The sequence below is a fragment of the Stegodyphus dumicola genome, chromosome 5 (genome assembly GCF_044657685.1).
Source record: "Stegodyphus dumicola isolate Sdum_Otavi_A_Nest chromosome 5, ASM4465768v1".
NCBI classification, from domain to species: domain Eukaryota; kingdom Metazoa; phylum Arthropoda; class Arachnida; order Araneae; family Eresidae; genus Stegodyphus; species Stegodyphus dumicola.
Genome location: NC_140772.1, coordinates 15,689,921 through 15,711,972, shown reverse-complemented (window position 1 = coordinate 15,711,972; position 22,052 = coordinate 15,689,921). Strand labels below are relative to the sequence as shown.

Genomic DNA, 22,052 nt, shown 5'->3' with positions numbered 1-22,052 from the left:
TTCTTTGATAGTCGGACTCCTTTGGTCGTCATTAGAAACACACTTACAGCACAGCGGCGAATCGACAATATTTTGAGACCTGTTTCGCTACCGTTCCTTTTGTAGTACCCTGGCCTTATTTTTCAACAAGATAATATCAGACCACATACCGCACGTGTTGCTATAAACTACACAGCGTGTCATACAGCTTACTATAAATATGCAGCTTGTCAAACACTTCCTTGGCCAGCCAGATCCCATCTAACATGTCTGGAATATGATAAGAAAGCTACTGCATCTACCAGGGAATGTTCATGACCTAGAAGGACAATTGGAGCAATTTTGACAAGCATCCGAGAGGTTTATAAGTCCATGCCACGCTGTGTGGCAGTTTGTATCCAGGCTAGAGGTAGTGGGTCAACACCTTATTGAGCTCGTTACTTTGTAACTACGTAACTCTGAAATAAATCTTTCAAGTGTTCTGAAATTTTAATCATTTTCCATTCTGTACATAATCTTCCTAGTCGCCAATTTTTTTCTATCCTATTCGCCAACCATTCCTTCTTGGTGCATCGATTTCTTTTTGTTTGTTTTGTTATAGAGTGTATATAAACCGTGGCCTCTTAAATATTCGGTAAACTGTGGAGAGCACTAATTAAGTTCTGATCGACATTAGAAATTGTGCTGTCCTCTGCCTGTAATGGCCAAGTTCCAATAGGTCTGCCATTGCTTAGACAGAGTTCAATGCAGAGTGTAGCTTTAAGATACGAGGCAGGAAGGGGTACATTAGTGAACTTATGAATGACTGCTCTTTTTTTCGCAATCTCATCAACCAAAAACTGCTGAAGTCAGTTTCTAAAGAAATAATGTAACAGAGCCTTAGCAAATTGTTGTAAGATAGACCAAAAAGTATGTAGTAATTTAAATGTGCATATCGCAAGAGAATAAATTGAATAATATTTTCCTACACGTTTTAACTTTGTATAAAATATAATCTTAATTTCAAAAATCTGAAATTTGTCGTTCCTTTTTTTATTCAAGATACTTTTCAGTTGCTCCCAGCTTAAACGGTGAAAATAAATAACTCTTTCATTAACTCGATTGTGCTGTACGCAACCATAATTTCAATAACTACGATTTGCATTCATTTAAAATTTGCAAACTGAGCATCTCCGAATTATTAGAAATGAATCATGACTTTTAAATACTTCATACATAACGGTCTAAACATATTTCAGTTGCACAGAGAATACGGCTTACAATCTATTTAAAGATATGGAAAATTTTTTTTGGCAGAATTAGCATATAGCTGCCATGCAATTAAATATAGTTAACTAATTATTATATGATTAAATATGATACACAAGTCAGAATTTTAAAAAAAACTCAAAGCAATCTACTGTAATGAAAGATGACATAAGTGGTTCTTTTGGCGGCATGTAGCTTATGCTACACCATGTCCGTAATGTTTGTTTCTAAAATTCGAGCCACCAGTAGTTGATTGGTTAGACCACTAAACACTAGTAGTTAGATCTGGATTTAAATTTGATCAATGGACTGCAACCGGAAATAGTGTGTGAGACGGGCCGTAATAGACACTTTCTGGCACAGTAAGAGTGTCAGAGCTTCGTATATGACGCGACACATCACAGACAAGGGTTTTCTTCGTCCTGAGCAATTGATTTGATCAGAGAGCCGTTATTAAATTTGGATTTTCACTGGTGTTGTTTGAGGGAATTATCTTGAAAAATGATGTAATTATTGATAAGCTTTATAATTCAAACTATGAAACGAGGAAGGAGGAATTCATCTGAAACTGCTATAATCGTAACCTTTCTCTTGACAAATTAATTCTTTGGATAATATTAAAGTAACATCAAACAACCAAAAGAAATCCTATTAGCCTCCGTTTGTTTTTAAACGTAGTCTAGATGCGTCAGAATAAAAGGAGTAGAAGCTATATATAATTAAGTTAGATGTCTATTTATTTTGTGCAATCAAAGCATTCGTAATAAAAGTTGTCATGTCAGCAAAATTAAGCAATAAAACCTTCGATATGCGATACGTGATACCGAAACTTACGAATCAAGATCGGGTATGAGTAAACTGATGGTATAACGTCATATACAACGTCATTCGTGAATACATATGACGTCTTTCGCGATTGCAAAGCTTAAATCATAACTCCCTGACAGCGTATTTTGACACCATTTGACTATCTTTATTTTTTGTTCAGTGTCGAAAGTATTTCCAAGATCTCATTTTCGTTAGCATTTTCTTTAATGACATTTTGCAGGAAAAGTATTACTGGGGGAAAAGACAGTATGGCGTAAGATATATCAAAATCATAAAATTGTATTGCTTTAAAATGAAATAAAATTGAGCATTTAAAATATAAAATATATTTCTTAATAGTGCATTGCTGGACATGAGAATTGCTGCACTGTGAAGAAACCGCACATCAGACCTGAAATTTGCAAGGATATGTTGCGATAACGAATGATTAGCATTTTATACCATGTGAATGTTTACATGAAAAGGCATCTCGAAGCAGCATAAAAAAAGCAAACTGAAAAAAATGCCAATTTTCAATGCGACCGCGGAAGATTCGCTTAGCCCATTGTGAATGTGGATCACTGTATCGTGTGTAGTTGTTGCTCGAGTTGGTCAAGGTGGAATATCTGTTGTGATAATCTGCTACTGTTGGTTGAGGAGGGTCGCACAGAGTAACGTGCTGGATTCCAATGGCTGTCACTCGCCGTTGGCCGAAACGATGTAACATCTTTTCCACACTGCTGTCAGGGATCGTACAGCCACATCATGTTAGGGCACTGGGTGTGTTACCATGTATCCACATCGCAGATGTCGTCACACCATAGTGTCACAGATTAGCAACACGAGACTATTGTTTCAACTTTCATTGACGTTACAGCACATGAACCAGAGATGATGTTCAACGATGATGTACAGCACATGAACCAGAGATGATGTTCAACAACAATGATGTTCAACGACGCACATGGACGCATTAATAGCGTGACTCAGCATTATGTTGAACTGTATCCCTGTATGGCGGCAAGTTCCTAGTTCCTCTGTTCCTAGTACCGGAAATATCGTATTACCTACACGACATTTTCCGGCTCTTTGATATTAGGTCTCCAAGGGCGCTTGACGATTAATGTCCATCCTGTAAACCCGAATCGGGTGCGGATTGGAGGTACAAGGGAGGAGGAGTGAGCAATTGTCAAGTGCGCAGTAGCAGTTTCTCTGTTATACATAATATGCAACATACTCAGTTAATACATAATATGCAACATATATTTTTTAAAAGGAATAAAGTATAAATAAAAGCGAAAAATATATAGGATTTACAAAGTCAAATCAGTTTCCTTAATAGTCATCAGCACTAAGTTAGAACATTTTCTGTCATACACAGTTTACGTGGCATTAACATCAAGTGAAGTTCATACCTTACGGAAAAGATAGAACATACTCAAATACAGTAAACGCAGTCAAACGTATTTATGTGACCTTACAAAATGCTCAGAAAATTGAGTTTATAGAGTCATGAAGATAGTTTTTGCACTCACAAATGGAGATATAGTTCAGAAATATTTACCACCAGTACAGGTGACCTGGTCTATATGGCGGCTTCGAAGAGAATGAATTTATAGGAGCTTGCTTTATCTTGAGGGCTTGCTTTGCGTTGAGAACTGAACTGAAGAAATCAAAGCAAAGAAATTGGAAGCTTTCTTTTCTTTGAGTTGGCAGCTTGCTTTACATTCGGAATCATACCGAAATAGCTCCTGGATTAATAATAAGTGACCACTGGATACATATTCTATTCACTTATAGCTCTCATATTCGATACTTCGATTAGTCACAGTTATATTACTGAAGTTTTAAGCTTTTGTATGTGAGATATTTTTGGAGCCACCGTCGCTTCACCTTTTAATAGAAGTATGCGAGACTTCATTTTGACCAATCTGGTCTACAGACGGCACGCATATTTCTACAAGGGGTTATACCCCAATATACAAGGTGTTTGATTTCTGCCTTAGCCGGTACATTCTCCAGATGTCTCATGAATTGAAAACTTTTGGTCAGTGTTTGCAGAGGAACTGGTAGGACAAACCCAACAATCAGTGCGCTAAATAAACTCTAGTATAGAATTAAAGCTGCATGGACAGATGCTTATGGTACTGATTTCTGATATGGTATTCTATACCTCAAAATTATATCATTTCATTCTTCCATTACAATATATTTGTAAAATAAATACGATTTTGCTAACTACTTTTCTTCATAGCACAGCAAATTTAATGGCAAGCATTATACACTGCTCAAAACAATTAAGAGGGCACTATGATTTTGGACATAAACTGCGCATGAGGAAATGTTTCTGAAATTGATATACGATGTATAGGTATTGTTAGATATGAGAAAAGAAAGAGAAGCAACAAACAAGGAAAAATTTAATTTTATTGACAATATTTGTCGGTAAAAAAGTGCGTAATTTGTGCATATTATACAAGCAAATAAAATATGTGATTTCTCGGATATAAATGAGTTTCGATAAGAGGGTCTCCCTTGACCGGAAGCAATGTTGCACGTCGATGAGGGATGGAATCAATGAAGTTATCAGTGAGAGATTAGGGTATTCTCTCCCACTGCTCTTGAAGAGAGCTTTTGTACTGCTTAATTGTTTCTGGGGGGTCATAAGCGACTGCAACCCTTCCCCCTAAAATGGCTTAAACTTGTTCTATTGCTTTCGTATCTGGGGAACATGCTGGCCAATCCATTCGAAGGATTGCTTCATCGAAGAGGAAATTGTCCACCAGCTGAGCACGATGCGACCTGGCTTTATCATCCATGAGAATGAATCAACCTCGATTCCTGCGGCGTAAAGGACCACAATAGGTCTGGGGATCCCACCCCGTACTGCTGAGCCATTAGTTCTCCTTCCTGATAATGTGCTGGTCGGTGCGGCCATTGATAAAAATAGCGGTCCAGACCATCACTCCTCATTCGCCAAATCGGGCACTTCGATGCACAAATGCAGGAGTATTCTGTGTGCTATTTAGGTTCTCTCCAGATAATAGCCCGCTTATTGTCAGGTTGTACAGTAAAGCAGGGCTCGTCCGGGAAGAGCACGTTGCTCCACTCATCTCGTCTTCCTCTCAAGTCCCAATCACATTATGTTTCGGTTACGTGGGACTTGACGTCGAAAGGGACAATTCTCAGAACCCCCACAATTCCAGGAAACCCACGTAGATAGGTTACCATTTTCACTTACTACAAAGACTTGAACGCCAAACACTAATCGATTATCGCTCAGATTGGGATCACGTGAGGCTTCAGAAGCAGAACTTTTGTCTGATTGGTTGTCTCTACCCGGGACTGAAGTCTCAGCCAAGACATTTTCGGTAAGGTTTGAAAAAATCCCGCGAATCCGCAACATTGTTTCCTGAACTAGGCGGGACTTCGCTTCAGACGGGGCTCTTTTTTCTAGGAATCCACTCGTTTAAACCAGTGCTACCAGAATCTCATTTCTCAGAAAAGTCCCGTTTAGCAGGGACTGTAGCCATGTGTGATAACCTCTTAAGATGCTTGTGTCCCCATCTTCTGCGGGCAGCACGATGGTCCTATCTCAGCGAAACAAAAGCAATAGGTCTGCATGTATACAAACTCTTATGGTGGACTCTCTTTGGAACAATTTGAGTCGAAACTCTAGTACCAGTATCTCTTCGAATGTACTGTTGCAAGAAAGTGGCGTTCGCAGTGCGGTTTCTTCTGGCCGTTAGTGCCAAATACCGATCCTCATTTTGGGCTATTGCAGATGTATGATTTCGTTCCGATCTTTGGCGAACATTTCCAGTTTCCAAAAACCGATTCTATAATCTGGAAATGACACTTTGAAAATCTCCTGACGTTTCCACTACAACCTCTAACGACCGATGGCCCTCCAGCCTAACGATTCAGCTAAGTAATCTTGCTGTGATATCGTATTCACTGTTACAAAACATTTGACCTGTGATAATTGTTTTTAACCTCCTCCTAGAGAAAGTATGGTGCAGGTCGCTTTTCACGCCTTTAGGTTTCGACGTCTCTGACAAAATTGGCACATTCCCAACTTTGTAAAACGTTATAGGTTGCGTTTTTAACCTCTTCTCATTTCATGTTGTTATAAAAATTGCCGATTATATGGATATTTCATACCGAACCAACAATATCCCTTAACTGAGGTTAAAATAACACTGCAAATAATGATTATTGGAAGCAGTGTATTTTATTTTACGTCAAATATTTACTACACAATTCTTAGGTTTGATCGAAGCCATTTCTAACGCCCCTACCTGAATGTTGGGTCCTGCCAAAAAAATAGACTGATAGACTAAAATTATCTTTATTCTATGGGGAAAGGAGCGAGAGAAAACATTTTATATAAAAAGATAATATTTTATATTTTATGGTACATAAACATTTTATTTTATATCATAATAAACAAAACTTACAGTGATATGCGTTATACTAAAATAATTAACTGGCTTTGTGTCGGATATTTGTTATGCTCATTAAAAATAATCAAATATCCGACTGAAAGCAAAGAAAGTCACCCTTTGCCTGCATATTAATCTACGCACCGGTGAACTGTTTGCTTACTTTCCGTGCCCGGAAACGGATGCCCTCTTATCTTGCGGAAGTAACAACGCGAGTAGTGTGTATTACTATAAAAAGGTGGCTTTTGTTTTATTTCTCGTTTGACCTGAGCTCTCGTTCATGCAAAAACCGCGGCGCAGCAAGGCGACCGCCGATGCACAGTGCAACTTCCTCAAAGATGCACCGTTGAAAAATACAGTACACTGTAGCTGCTTACCTCTCTCTCCCCCCCCTCATTTTTTTAATGCAGTTATTTAGTGACATAATTAATCTTAACAATTTTGGAACATTAGTAATGCTTCTAGTAATGTAAATTTCAAATTAACCGCATTTCAAATTAACCGGCAAGTGTTTCGTATCTCCAGAAGAAACTCTTCTCAGAACAGTTCCGCAGTTACCGTTACATGAGGGAAAATTACACGTGATTAAGGTGACAGCTGAATCGCGTAATCGTCGGGGAGAAAAAAAGAATATTAATCGATGATGAATCTTTTTACGTATATTATGAAACATAAAACTGTAGAATCGATATAAATTTGGTCTGATTAATCAATGAAAATGTCAATGACGTCTGTAGAAATCGATGATAATTAGTAATAAATCACCAAAACTGTAGAAATCATAATAAATTAAGAAAAGGGAAGTGTAGAATTGATGTTAATTCGATCGTGCAAAAAAAGAAATAAAAAACTGGAGATTCGATATTAATTCGGTCTCGAAAATTGAGAGGAAAAGAAATTAAAAGCATAAAAGCGGGAAAGAAAAGTTGTTGAATTAATGTAATTTCAGTTTCATTAAAGAAACAAGGGAAAAACAATCAAAAAACAAAACAAAACGTAAACAAAACAAATTATAGAATTTGCACTAATTCGAAATAAAAAGAGGAAACTGCGGAATCGTTGTTAATTCGAAGTAATAATAAACACTGCAGATTCGATCTTAATTCGAAGTAGAAAATATTTGCAAATAATATCTATATATCTAGAGAGAAAGTATCCGTTTTAAGTTTAAATATAAACAAGAAATACGAAGATTCCATATTAAAATAAAGCAAAAAATATTGTAGAATTGATATTAATTCGATGAGCTAAATTAAAATAAAAAATATTGCAGAAATCAGTACTAAGTAATAATAGTTAATAGTTTGTAAAAATTAGTGCAAGTTAAGAGAAAAAAAATTGTGGCTTCAGTGTGGTAAAACAAACAAAAGAAATTTGCAAAATCGATGTTAATTGGATCATGCAAATTAGAAACGAAAGACTGTTCAATAAAGTTAGTACGATCTTGTACACATGGAATCGAAATGTTGCAAAATCAGTACTATTTCTATCTCATAAAAGCAGGGAAAAAATGGGTATTGTTTAGAAATACAAACAAGAAAAAAAATGCTATAGAAATTAAAAACTGCAGAGTCCATGTTTAATTCAAAATTCACCAAGATAATAATAATAATAATAAATTTTAAAAAAGGCTAATTACGAACAGAAGTTAAAAAAACACGCAGAACCGCAGTTGAAACGAAACAGAAACAAAAAATTATGAGATTGGTATTAATTCGAGAGAGCTATAGAATCGATATTTATTCGCGCAGGTAAATTAAGAAATACAAATTTGTAAAGTTCCATGTTAATTAATAATGATTAACGAACTCGTAAAAACTATGAAAATAAAGAAATAAAAATATTAAATAATCGATTTTAATTTTGGCTGTAGATTTAAAAGTAAAAAAAAAAATTGTTGAGTAAAATTAATACGATCACTTAAAGGCGAAAATAAGCTTGTTAAAGGTAGATTCAACAAGTTATAGAATCGAAGTTAATGCTAAGTAGAGCAAAAACTGTAGTGTTACTCACTAAAAATAGAAATGAAACTCTGCAGAATCGATATTTATTCGAATTACACCAAAAATGTTAAAAAAGGGTATTAATGGTGTAATTATCTCTAAAATACAATAGAAAAAAAAATAGTGGAACTGATATTAAAATGAAGTGGAAATAAAAAAAGTACATTGTAGTATCAATGTTAATTTGAAGTAAAAACAACAGAAAAAACAATGCAGGTCTGTTAGAACAAAACGTCAGAAACAAGCAGCTACTTCAAATCCAAAATGATAGCAAAATAAAGGCAAACAGACAAAAATTACAGAATCGATATTAATTCAAAGTAGAAACAAAAAATTACAAAAGGGAACTCAGCTCGAAGCAGGAACCAATAATTTGAAAATCGATGCTAATATATAGTGGAAATCAGTATCAGTTATATATTTCAGACTGGTGCTATGGACCGCATACAGAGGCTGTTCACATATTTTTTAGACGATGTACACTGGTGTGCAAAAATTAAGGACGAGACGGTTTTTCAATATAACTTTGTACAAAAGCTTTCCAAATCAACACATTTAATACCGTAAGATCCCCAATACGTAAGGACATGAGTAATGTAAGCAACACTTACTAAAAGAGAAATCAGAGGGATAAAAAGAAGCTTTATTGAAAAAGTAGCATGGAGCGCAATGCGACTGAAGGCCGAAACATCCCTGTGATGGGTGTCCAGCAAGAAACATCCGGTCTTTAATAGGGGATATGATCTTCCCTGACTGCTAGGCAGGTTTCACAGCGTCTGCCCATGCTGAGAATGAGGGTGTCAATGAGTTGTTGAGGCATTGCTGCCCATTCGTCTTGCAGCGCCAATCGAAGCTCCGGAATCGTTACTGGTAGTAAGGTACGAGCTGCCAAGCGTCTGCCTAGAAAATCCCATACATGCTCGATGAGACTGAGATCCGGAGATCGTGCCGGCCAATCCATACGTTCAATATCCTCACTCTCTAAGAGCTGTTCGGCAGCTACTGTGCGATGACATGGTGCATTGTCGTCCATGAAAAAGAACTGCGGACCCATAGCGCCTCTAAAAAGACGCACATATGGAAGAAGAATCTCGTTACAATAACGGGTCCCGTTGACTGAACCTGCGTCGAAGATGTGAAGGTCTGTATGACTACCAAGCATGATGCCTCCCAAAACGAGAACACCGCCACCTCCATACCTGTCTCTTTCAATGAGGTTCGAGGGATGATTGCGGCTGCTTCGCTCTCTCCAGATGAGTATGCGATGAGAATCGCTACTCAGACTAAATCTGCTCTCATCTGTAAAGAGTACTCGTCCCCATTCATTGTCTCTCCAATTACCGTGTTCCCGGCACCACAGAGAACGCCTTCTTCGATGGGCAGGCGTTAGAGGTACACACCGTACAGGGCGTCGTGCAAACAGATCACCACCGTGCAGTCTTCTAGCCAGATGCATCCAGTAAAAGCATCCAGATGTCGTCTAACAGATTGATTATTCGCCATTTCTCGCTGAGGCAGCAACTCGGTGCGATTCTAACTGCTATACGGCGTGCAATCTCTTTGCCAGAAACACTGATCTTACACCGACAACATGTTTTACACTACTCAGACACTCCCCCATTACGTCTACCTGCATATCTGCGCATGTGCTACCGTACATCACCTTACTTAATCTCCTGATTGGTCTTTCTGTCCGCTCTGCCTCTTTGTTCAGCTGATATGCTAATTTTTCGACTTCGCCCTTAATTTTTGCACACCAGTGTATATTGTATTGACAAAACTAAATTACATAAAATTCTTGTGTTTTAAAATGTTCTATTTGACATCCCTTATCCTGAACTATCTTTCGACACCGCAATTTCCAGGATAATAATACCTATTGAAGTGGCAGAAGAGATATTCTATCCCATTCCTCCCGAACAGCTTTCCAGAGTCCTGTTAGGGTTTTGGGACAACGTTTGGATAATGCAGTTTTTAAAAGTCGAAAGCACAAAAATCCATAGGTGACACATCGGGAGATTTAGTAGGAATATCAGTGAAGGGTATGGCCTTGATACCAGTTTTTTGTTCCATTTCTTTTAGGAAATTTACAGTGGACTTTGATGTGTGACTGCTAGCTTTGTCCTGATGGAGTCTTACAGATGGATGGCACTGTGGGTAAAACGATGGTATTTCATTCAGAACAATTGGCGATAAAATATATTACCGAAAGTATTTGGAGTTAATCTTGACATTTTTTATGCACTCTCTTTATTTTTAACTTGCCATTATAAGAAAAACCAGCAACAATCATGAATCACTTAGAAAAACTTTCTTTCGATTCTTTGAACCATGTACTTAATTTTTTTTCTCCCCTTTTATGATAATAGATGGCTCTTTTTTTTGTTACAATGATTTAAATACACCCATGCTTCATCCTATTGTGAAAATTGTTTTCCATTTTTCTTTGGATAAGTGTTTCTCATTTAGAATTCTGCAGCGTGTCCTGCGTTGAGCGATATGCTTTGGAAGAAGACGATGCACATTGCGTTTTTTCTCTTTCTTAAGATTTATATCAACGTTTATCATTTTGTTTACAGTGGATACCGAGCATTTGAATGATTTTGCAACTGTCCTTTGACTAGGAGGATTTTCTTTTAACATTAAATAACGTAGCTTTGCAATAGTCGAAGATGTCCGTTTTTTCCTTGGATACTTGTTTGGAATTTTTGTCTCACTTGAGGCTCCAGTTTGACGTTTTCTTCCTTTCTTGTTGATGATATTATACATCGACGCTTTAAATTTCAAAAGACCATGACTCTCACATCATTTTTGGATAACGGAGTATGCATATTTCTCTTCGGAAAGAGCGTAAATGTAGCCTTCGAACCACTGCTTTATTAAATTTGCCATTTTGTATAAAAACAAAACTTTCAAGCCTCTAACGATAATTTTGACTTTTAAAAACATAGTACAATTGCAATTACTTCTTTTGCAGCAAACGAATTTTTATTACCGCTTACCAAAATTGTCTGAAAAATGTGCGAACAGCCTCAGTAGATATATAGATTCGCAGCTTACCTAATCAAAAGTAATCCGAGAGATCAAGACAAATACTCTTAACAAAAAAATCTATAATAACATGAGAAAAAAGAGGCATATCTTTGAGGCTTATTAATCTTTAGTAGTTTCTCGAAACAAAGAGAAAACAGTTTCAACTCCTCAAAGTCCCGAAATCTAAATTCCTGTAATCCTAGCCATGTGGTTGGCTAACTGATGGTGGCAAAAACTCGTGAGGGCTATTTTCATAAGATGAGGGATGCCTTCCGGAATATTTTCTGATGGAAAGTACCTGCGTTTGATATGCGGCGGCTAGGCCCTTCTTCAGGATATGAGCCTGAGTTGAACTCCAGAGTTGAAATATCTTATTCAGATATCAGAATTCATCAGAATCAGAACTCGGCTACTGCAATAAGCTTAGGACAGATACATTCTTGTATAGTTTTCTCAGAGAAACTGGTTGCTAATTAACTGACACGTAAGGAAAATGCCATACGGCCAGAAACTGAACACTCAGCCAACTATTAACATAGTGTTAAGAAACGTACAGGCGCGGTGAGATGGCTTCCCCGCAAAGCAGTTTTAGGATTGCCATAAAATAGCAAAGATGGCAGGGTTGGCACATTTGGCGAAAAATTGCCCATTTGGAGACAAAATTGGCGATATACCATGGACGGTTGGAGAACCTTCTGGAACAAATTCTTACCGGTTTAGCCCAGAATGTTCTCGAACACAGGCCGAAAGCTATATAAACCCTGCTGGTCCGCAGTCAGTCAGTGTAGGTCTCTCATCGAGTGTGTGTCTCGTCTAGCGAGTCAGTCCGTGCGGAGTCGATCGAGCTGACAGCCAGGCGACGAGTGCCGAGTGGGTCGTCGAGTGCACCGAAGGAGTTTGTTAGTGTATCGCGGTTTGTGCATCGTCGAGAGAGCGTGTTGAGCTCCGGGAACGACTGAACTGAAGAGTCGGGAGCTGTGCTCGTGTGTCGTCGAGGGCATCGCGAGTTGTAGCGTGGAGAGTACGTGGAGTTCCGAGAACGACCAAACAGAGTCGGAAGCTGTACTCTGGTGCTTTGCAGTGAAACTTTGCAGTGAAACACCGTGATAGCCTGATAACCTGCAGGCTGTGTCGCTGATTGTTCCAGCGAGTGTATATAGTAGATCTCCGACGACTGTAAAACGTGACTTTGGAGCTGACCTGATTAATATTGGCTAAATAGAGTGTGTTTCAATACTTCATCAAGTGTTGTTGTTATTCACTCCAAATCTACGAACCCCGTACGAACGTGAAGGAAGAAAATAACGTAACAACTGGGGTTAGAAGAAAAAAAAAAAAACGCAACAATATAATATGTTTATCCACTCGTTTTGCGGTAGATTGTCGTCGTATTTAGTTGAAAAATAAGTTTAGAATATCATCTCAACATTCTGTTCTGATGTAACCTTGGAATGCTTACAGATTTCAATGAGCCCTCTTAAAATATAATGCCTGCATGATATATCAGCTTCATCAGTGGATTTTCCACCAGTCACTGGCAATGATAATTTAAGAAAACAATTTTTTTTTCTCTTGAGAACTGCTAATTTTGTCTAATGTGATAAGTCAACATTTTCCCTTTAACTGAATTTTCTTTTTTAGTGAAACCTTGCCCCGAAAAACATATTTTGGCAGTCTTTAAACAGTTTGATAAACCTTGCTGTGAGAATATGTTTAAAAATAATTACGAAATAAAATATCAATAAAAAAGGATGGAATCTACCGGTTTACCGAAAGTGAAATATTAAACAAAAAGTTTACTTTGAAAATATGCCAAAGCAATCTTTATTTTAGTAAAGCAAAATTTGGTGATGTTTAAAATCGAGTCTTTGTCTGAAATTAATTTGGTAGCATTATTTAGCTTGAATAAGCGAAAACTCGGAGAATTTCCAGAAATAACACCATAAAGCATTCTTCCTTAGAAACAACATTATTAGCCATTACCATTTTTCGTTTTTCGTTAGATGCAGTGCATAATCTAAAAATTTCAAAACACACACAATAAAATCTTTAAAACACTACTCACCTTTGAAGCACAACTTAAAAGACTTCAGAAATAAGAGAGTGTAGAAGAAATGAAAGACTTTGAGTTTTACGATGTGTCGTTGAAACAAGAAACGAATAACCTTGAAAATGAAGATTTCAGTTCTCAAAGTATGTAAAAAGTATAGAAACTTTTCTTTTCTGGCTTGTTTTTTTTTTTTTTTTTTTTGACTTTTAACTTGATGATTAAACTCGTGCGTAAATCTTGTTTTGCAAACTGAGCCCTCACTAACTCTATTCGCTTCCTTCCTTACCAAATAAGTTAAAAATACCTCCGGCACTAAATTGGCCAAAAGAAAACAAATATATCTAGGGGAAAATCGCTTAAGAAAACAAAGGCGAAAATCATCTAAAAGCTTGTTCCTTCCTTCCCCTCCTTTCCATGACAACGGTAACGAAAGAAGCAAAAACACTTTACTAATTTTGCGATTTAGGAACCCAGATTCAATGCATTCTATACTTACAGAATTCAAACCACGTTATATGTTATTGAAGTGAATACAAAAAACTCTATTCATGTTTTTAATGTGTTTATAACCTTTTCGTACCATCCGTTATCAAGTCAAAACAATCTGAGGGTTTGTTGATGTTGAATTTAGAAACACATGAACTGGAGTTTGTTGATGCTGGATTGGATTTGATAGAATTAAAACACAGGAATGGAAATACGATTCAAATGAATAACTCCAATCAGTATCAATCTGTTCCAGATCTTTAAAACATATGAATAGGCGTTTGTTGATGCTGGATTGGGCTATAATACTTGAGTGATATTTGTTTTCTGTCGTGACAGTTATTTTAGAGAAGTGTGTTTCAATATCAGTGTTTATTTATGTTTTCTAGTTTAATTTCAAGGACCCTTCGGCTATTATCTTTGTTTATATAAGAAAAAAGAAGACTGAGAAATCAGGGATTCTTCTTTGATGTCCCATAAAATTTAAGGACCAAGACTTAGGCGGTAATCAGTACGTAGGATACTTTATGTTACAACTTTTTTTCAATTCTTAGGCAATATTTACATTACCGATCCCATCTCAAATGTGATCAAAACAATTTTTCAAAAGTGCCAGTATGCTATATATGATGGAATGAAGAAAGAGATTTGTACCGAATCCTCTCTAAGAAGACTTAAATCATGTTTGTCTTTTCTAGGATAGTGTAATACTTCTTTGGCGAAATGAAGCAACTCCAATGATGGAACACAGCAATAACTTTTATTTAACACTCAAAAATGGCGACATACAAACAAGAAGAGAAAACATATTCTAACATTTAAAAATAAATTATATTCTTCGTGCGAGAGTCGCACGTGGCACTCGAGTCTGGTTTCAAATATTGCCATTCACAAGTACCTTAATGTTCATCTATTTAGATTATTTAAACTACAAGATTTTAATAATATGTAAAGCTGTTACAGTAGTCGCCTTAGAGAGGTTGTGTGCAACATATCAGAAATCATATCAGTATCACAGGTAAATGATGTTTTAGAGATCACCTTAGGAAGGTGATTGCTACGACTGGGTTATTTCAATCAATCATTATCTTTATGATGTTAAACCTAATTTATTTTTACCACTGATGCTATTTTCGTTGGTTTAACAGTCGATATCACATCTAATCTGCATCTGATAGGACATCTAGACAGGATCGCAGCAACTTTCGTTTCATGGCGATCACCTAAAATGCATGACATATGAAGACACCCATAGTTCTTGCTTGATCCATAGTTCCGGCTGACAGGTGTATGAAGATAATTGTAATACAGAACTTGCACATGATTAATAACTTTTAACTAAACCGTAATCAGTTAAACGAATTGACTAAAATGATATATCCGCTTATTAAATTTAAATTTTATCTTCAAAAACATCTGTAATGTAGTCCTTCCAAAACTTTTCCACCATTATATTTTATACAGAGTGATTCAGAATTCATCGTCAATATTTGGTGGGGAGGTAGGGAATAGAAAAAGAAGATTTCACATAGGAAAGTATGGGAGCAGAAGAACGCATGGTGGTGTAGAGGGCGCTGTGTGTGTATAACTTCCATACATAAGCACAGCTGTTTGAAATGTGCAGCCAGTCGTCATTCGACTTGGTGACTTTGCAGAAGTAACATGAACCGGTATTCGTGGAATGAACTTGCAGATATGCATGTAAATGCCAGGCATATTCCAGAAGGTCCGGTTGTCCATGCAACGCCGTTGTGAGTCATGCAGTCTAGCACATGGTCAGCAGTTCGAGCACCTCTTGTAAGTCTGTAAAACCGATGCAAAGAAATGTTACGTGTAAGATAATAAATGTTTTTTTCTTACTACTTCCTTTTTATGTGTTTTTTCCATCATTGAACTGGGGGCATTTTGCCCTACTACATGGCATATGCGCCCATGCATTCCTATGTGAAATCTCCTTCTTTTCCTATCCTCTACCTCCCCACCAAATATTAATGATGAATTCTGAATCACACTGTATTATGCTTTAATGTATTCCTCATTTCGTAAGTCTTGGGAAATGTTTCCATCCAGCAATACATTGAAGATCTTTCATTTTGTCCAATTCCAACAACGCCCTCGACGCTATTCGAACCACGGATCTTCCAGTTGCTAGCTGGACGTGCTAATGACTTGCGGCAAAAACCATCCATTTACAACACGTACCGGAAAATGTTATAATTCCTTACATTCTCGCCCTACTTGGAGGCTGTCGAGAGGCACGTGACCCTATCGACCTAATCCAAGTGATGACGAGATATCATCTATCATATTATCTTTATTCCAAACGTTACTGTAGAGTCCTCCTTTTAGGTTCTTTAAAGGCAAAGAACGTGATAAATCAACTGCGCTCATGCCTAGATCCGAACCTTGGATCTTTGCAGTTGCTATAGTTGGACATATGCTAACCACTTAGGACAGAGAGCAGGTATGAGAGGATGTAAAAACCGTTTGCAAATTTAGTTTCCATGCAGCCTCGCAAATAACCAGATTGCAGAATGTTACCATGCGACATAATACGAGGTATTAACTGTATGCCTTGACAAATTGAGTGATTTAAAAGTAATAAATGCACTTCTTAAAACCCTCTAAGCGGCAAGGCCGTATATATACGGCTTAGAATATTTATTGCGATATCTGTAAGAACGTATATATACGTGCATATTAAAATATGTCAACGAAATTAAGGCAATATATCAAAAGAAAACAAATCCAGGTATGAAATACCAGTAGAGGTTTTACATTAAAATCAGAAAAATAATTTGTTCTCATAGTAGTTTTGAGAAATTTGTGCTTTCTTAGCAAAACCCCTGGCCGCCCAGATTTATAATTTAAATCTTAATTTTATTTTTAGTAATACACTTAAATTGACTATTGTAAAGTAAATCCCATTTATGTATATCCATTCATCTGATAGTTTTGAATATTTGCAGTTTTACTGTAAATAATAAAAGATGTTTCTAATGCCACATTTTACGTGTAGTTCAAAATCATTTACTGTTTTTTTTTTTTTTTTTTTTTTTTGTTGTTTTTCTAAAAGAGAATTGTTTTGATATCAATATTTCACAAGAGTCTTTCTAAGTAGTGTTTGCAATGACATCATTTCTGAAGAACACTACGATGAACACGAGGTAATGTGTGAAATCTGCTTCGTCATTAAGAAACAACTTGGCTGTTTTTGCCTTCTTCGAAACGTGTGTTGTAGACGTTAGTCATACAAGTGACTATTTATTTTCGGCAAGAGGAATAAATAGCTCTTCATACTCGGTATATATTCTTTTGGTAAAAGATGGAATGAAGTTGGACAAAACTGTGGCTTTGTCAAAAGTTTTATTTATACCTGTCAATAGTTTCCTGCAGCAAGGGCCGCTGCTGATAAGTATGCAGTTCCATTCACAGGTTGCATCTTAGATGAGGTTTTTTAAAAAAATAGTCCAATTTCAGCCTCTCTCGATGAGGTAACTAAGAATAATTCCCATTTCAGGGTAATGCTAAATTTGGAAATCTGAGCAAAGGGTCAAGGGACTCTGAATGACATATGAAATAATTCTTCGTCCCTTACGTTTCGGAAAATGTTTTAACCCTTTTCGGCACGCTAACTTTTAAAGTTGGAGTTTTGATTTAAAAAAAAAAAAATGTAGGCAGTCTAATTAGCCCTAGAAGAGTACACGGGTAAAATTTTATGAAGATAGCCCTTATCTTTTAATTCTGTGGGTGTGCCCAAAGTGGGCACACTGATTGAATAGAGCTTCGAAAAGAGTGCTGAAACGAGCATTGGTGTCAATGAACTGACCGATGAGATGTGGAGAAGCAAATAATACAAACTCTCAGTTTTCCTAGATTATCGGTGAGCCCGGTAAATCTTTTTTCATTCAATTTTCTGTGCGTACAGAAGGAAATTTTTAAGTGCCGCAAAGGGTTAATACAAATTTAATGCCACATAGCCATAATACCTAGTACATAATACCTAGTAAAAAAACACTTTTTCATTTGGCATTTCGCTGTTGTTATCTTGAAAAAAAGACCACGTCATATCTAGTACATTAACAACGAAAACATGTTTTCATTTGACGTTTTGCTGTTGTGATCTTGAAAAAAGACCAGGTGATATCTAGTACATTAAGCATGAAAACACTTTTTCATTTGACATTGGCCCACCAGCGGCCGCTGAACACTGGCAGTTCGGTCCGAGGTTCGAATCCCGCGAACGGGCTGCCTTCATGTACGTTTTCGTGGTTTCCCCATGTGTAACGTGTATACGAGCCAGTTTCCCTTAGAAAGTCATCCACGAAGGCATCCCTCGCTTTAGGCAGATAGCCCTCGTGGGCTTTGCCATAATTGAATAACCCATTAACCCTTCATTTCACATTTCCCTGTTGTGATTTTGAAAAAAGACCACGTAATATCTAGTACATTAAGTTTGAAAACACTTTTTCATTTGACGTTTCGATTTTGTTATTTTGGGAAAAGGTAGATTCATGTAGATTTCTGAGGAATAATTCGCTCTAAATTATTTTGAAAATTCTACACCTTAAGCGAAAAATGAAAGACTTTGAGGACTTTATTGGCATTAAATCTCATTCATATCACCATAGAATACGAAAGTCGAACTTTTATCACAGTTTTTAATAAAGTGGATTCATTATTTTACTGATCAATTTTTTAAAAATGTGTACTTCATCGCCAAAGAGCATGTTGAGCCATGTATTGAAAAATGGATTTTTTGGGGACCATCAAACAAAATTACTGAATGGAATTCAAACAGTAGACATATCCTCATTTTCTGTTTGAAATAAGTGCTCCCTTGTTTTTCGGTTTACCTAGTTTCTTGCATAATTTATTTCGGATAATTTAAAATATGCAAATCTTATCTTTGAGTTTCTGCTTCTTAAGTAACCAATTCTAGCCGATAAGCATATGATGTCCAAGAAACAGAAATGATTTAATGTGCAGTACAATTTTAAGCTATTCTGCTTTTGCGCTCGGAATTTTTTCGGTGAGAAGCTAATTATTTCCTAAAAAATAAATAATTTTTAATCGATGAGAAAGAAAGGTTAAAACGGTGCCATTGTTAACGTTCTCATCGCAAACACTTACACAAAGAAGGAAAAAGCCTGAAGTGAAATGATTTGTGTTGCCATTTCCAGAAATCTTATGGAAAAAACTGAAATGGGATATCTCGTATTCAGTAAGAAAGGAGAACGTTTTGATTGCTTATGCGTAAAGTAGAAACTTTATCGGTGAGCGAATTTCCTTTATTATTTCTGCGAATTTTAAGAAGTTTTCTAAGATTTGGCGAATATTAGATTTTTCCTCGAATGTCGAATAAATCAGTAAATCAAGGATTTAATTCCATTATGTATTAATCTTTGCTATAATTGTTAACTCAAATCTTCAATTCCCCCCTCCCCATCTTTCGAATCAATATGACATTAATATACTTAATGTTTCATTTAAAACTTTAGAACGATTATGTGTGTCTAATAAAAGGATTCATTAAAAATGAGAAGTTAACTTAGAGAACTAGAAAGAATTAGAATTCATTAAAATGAGAAGTTAACTAAGAGAATCTCTCTAACTACAACTACATCAAAAAAAAAAATTTCAGAAAGACAGTTCAGTGCATCAATGTTATAATAAATAATAAATCGATGAGGGGTGGGAATTTTTGCGATTATTTCCATGAATTTTAGATTTCTAAAATATCATAAATATCAAATTTTTTTCCGCGAGTGTCAAATACGCGATTTTCGGACTTTCTTGTCTTATAATTTTTATTACAATCATCAAGTTGTTTTTATTTTAAAACATTTTTATATTACTTCATGACAGAATTTCTTAAAAAAAAAAAAAAAAAAAAAAAAAAAAAAAAAAACGTGGTGTAAAATAATTTTGTTTCAAATTCCAATCTAAACGAATTCCAAACTAAATGAAGCTGAATGCCTGCTTTCGTTGTCGCTCAGTGCCGACAAATAATTTTGATACGGAATCACCATTTTTTGTAAAAAGACGCTGCTGAACGATGAAAATCTGTGTATGTACAGTGTAATGTGTACACTGTTCAATTAAATCCCAATCTTAGACTAAAGTAATGGTTTGAATATTTTTCCAGAATTTGATTGGTTTGTTAAAGTAAATTTCAATTAAAATGCGTAATGTAATTTTTATTTAATATTGTGTAAGTTATTTGTGTCATTGCTTCGTTTCTGGTATCCCACCCGATATATACACTCATGTCCATAAATTAATGTTAATGCAAAATCAGGCAAAGGAAGAGTTAGAAGCAAAACAAATTTGACTTATTTGTAAAGCTTATTTATCAAACAAAAGGTAAAGAGCAAAAAAAAGATGCTATATGTTTGATACTATTAAAAAAAATTCCGATTTTTTCTCCCTGGAGCAAATTACAAAAAAAAAAAAAAAAAAAAAAAAAAAAAAAAAAAAAAAAAACCTATTTACAAAAAACCAATATTACATGGTTGGTATGATTGTTAATACATTGTATGTCTCCCAGACAATGCAATACAGTGCGTACAACGCGTAAGCATGCTGAGTATCAAATTATCGATCTGATCTTGGGGGATATTACACCACTCAAAAAGCAATGCTCTCCAAAGTTCCGGTAGGCATGTAGGAGGAGGTTGACGGACTGCAACTCGTCGGCCAAGTATGTCCCACACGTATTCTAGTTCATTCAAGTCCGGTGAGAATGCTAGCCAGTCCATACGGGTGATATCCTCCGATTGAAGGCATTCTCTTACAATGTTTGCACGGTGCGGACGGGCGTTCTCATCCATAAACACAAATTGTGCGCCCATGGCGCCCCGAAACAAAAGTACATGTTGTTCCAGAATGACGTCCCGATAGATTTGGCTTGTCATGGTTCCAATTTGAACATGCAGGTCAGTTCTGAAATCCAGAATAATTCCACCCCAAACGAGCACTCCTGCACCACCGTAACGGTGTTCAATGATGTTTTCTTGGTGATAACGGGTACCTGGAGCTCTCCATATGAAAGTCCGGCGAGAACCAAACTGCAAGCTAAACCTGGAATCGTCGGAAAACATCACACAAGCCCACTGTTGCGGTGTCCGCAATGCATGCTCTCTACTCCAGGCTAACCGCAGGCGACAGTGAGTTGTAGTAAGTGGAACGCATCTGACAGGTCTACGAGCATATAGACCAATCTGCCCTAAGCGTCTGTACACGGTCTGCCTTGAAATTGTCGTACAAGTGGCTGAAGAGAGCTGACGAGACAGGTCTGACGCTGTGCTCCGCCTGTTTCTTTTGACAGTAACTGCCAAATACCGGTCCTCATTCGGGGTTGTAACTCTGGGGCGACCTATGCTGTAACGTCTACTCACATTACCATCATCTTGGAATCGTTGCCAAAGCCTGGAGATGGCACTCTGGGCAATTCCAAGTTCGTCTGATACTTCCAGTTGGGTACGCCCACATTCCAGACGGCCGATAATTCTAAAAAATAATAAACGTAAAAAATCATCCAAATGCGTCCTTTGTGCCATAACTATTCGGTTATTGCACTGAAATGCTTATAAAGCGCCTGCGAACAATTTTACTTCTTTGCCTGTATTCCTTATATATCACTCTCTTACACTCTCGTCATTGTGACTTACCATCGGTGTCATCTGGTTACTTCCTGAAATTTGCATACGATTCTTGAAGATGTGTGTAGTGATTTTACAGGTGATATATTTATTTTAGAGTTCGATTTCCACGTGATTCCGAATTAACCTTAATTTATGGACATGAGTGTAAATGTAATTTTCCAACCGCGATATTGTTAGTGTAATTCCATAGGCGAATTTTTGCGAATCTTCACTGCTTGTCGAGAATTTTCCTTCCCCCTCCCCGTGATAAAATTACAGCCCCACATTTAAAAAAATTTTAATAAAATTAAAATAATTTGTGTCTTTTAAGGTATTCTAAAACAAAATCGAGTTT

At 36.6% G+C, this 22,052-nt stretch overlaps 1 protein-coding gene across 4 annotated transcripts in view; it reads left to right on the top strand.

The window, feature by feature from the left end:
- The window catches only part of IP3K1 (inositol-trisphosphate 3-kinase-like protein), a 410,761-nt gene that overhangs the window by 341,264 nt on the left and 47,445 nt on the right, over positions 1-22,052 (top strand). The window contains exon 1 of one of the 4 annotated variants that reach the window (XM_085816462.1): positions 10,567-10,639. The exons of the other annotated variants lie outside the window; for them this stretch is intronic. Within the exon in view, the coding sequence (XP_085672588.1) occupies positions 10,610-10,639 (30 nt within the window). The 5' untranslated portion in view covers positions 10,567-10,609. Of the gene's footprint in view, positions 1-10,566; positions 10,640-22,052 lie in introns of those variants that run through there. 4 annotated transcript variants of the gene reach the window in all.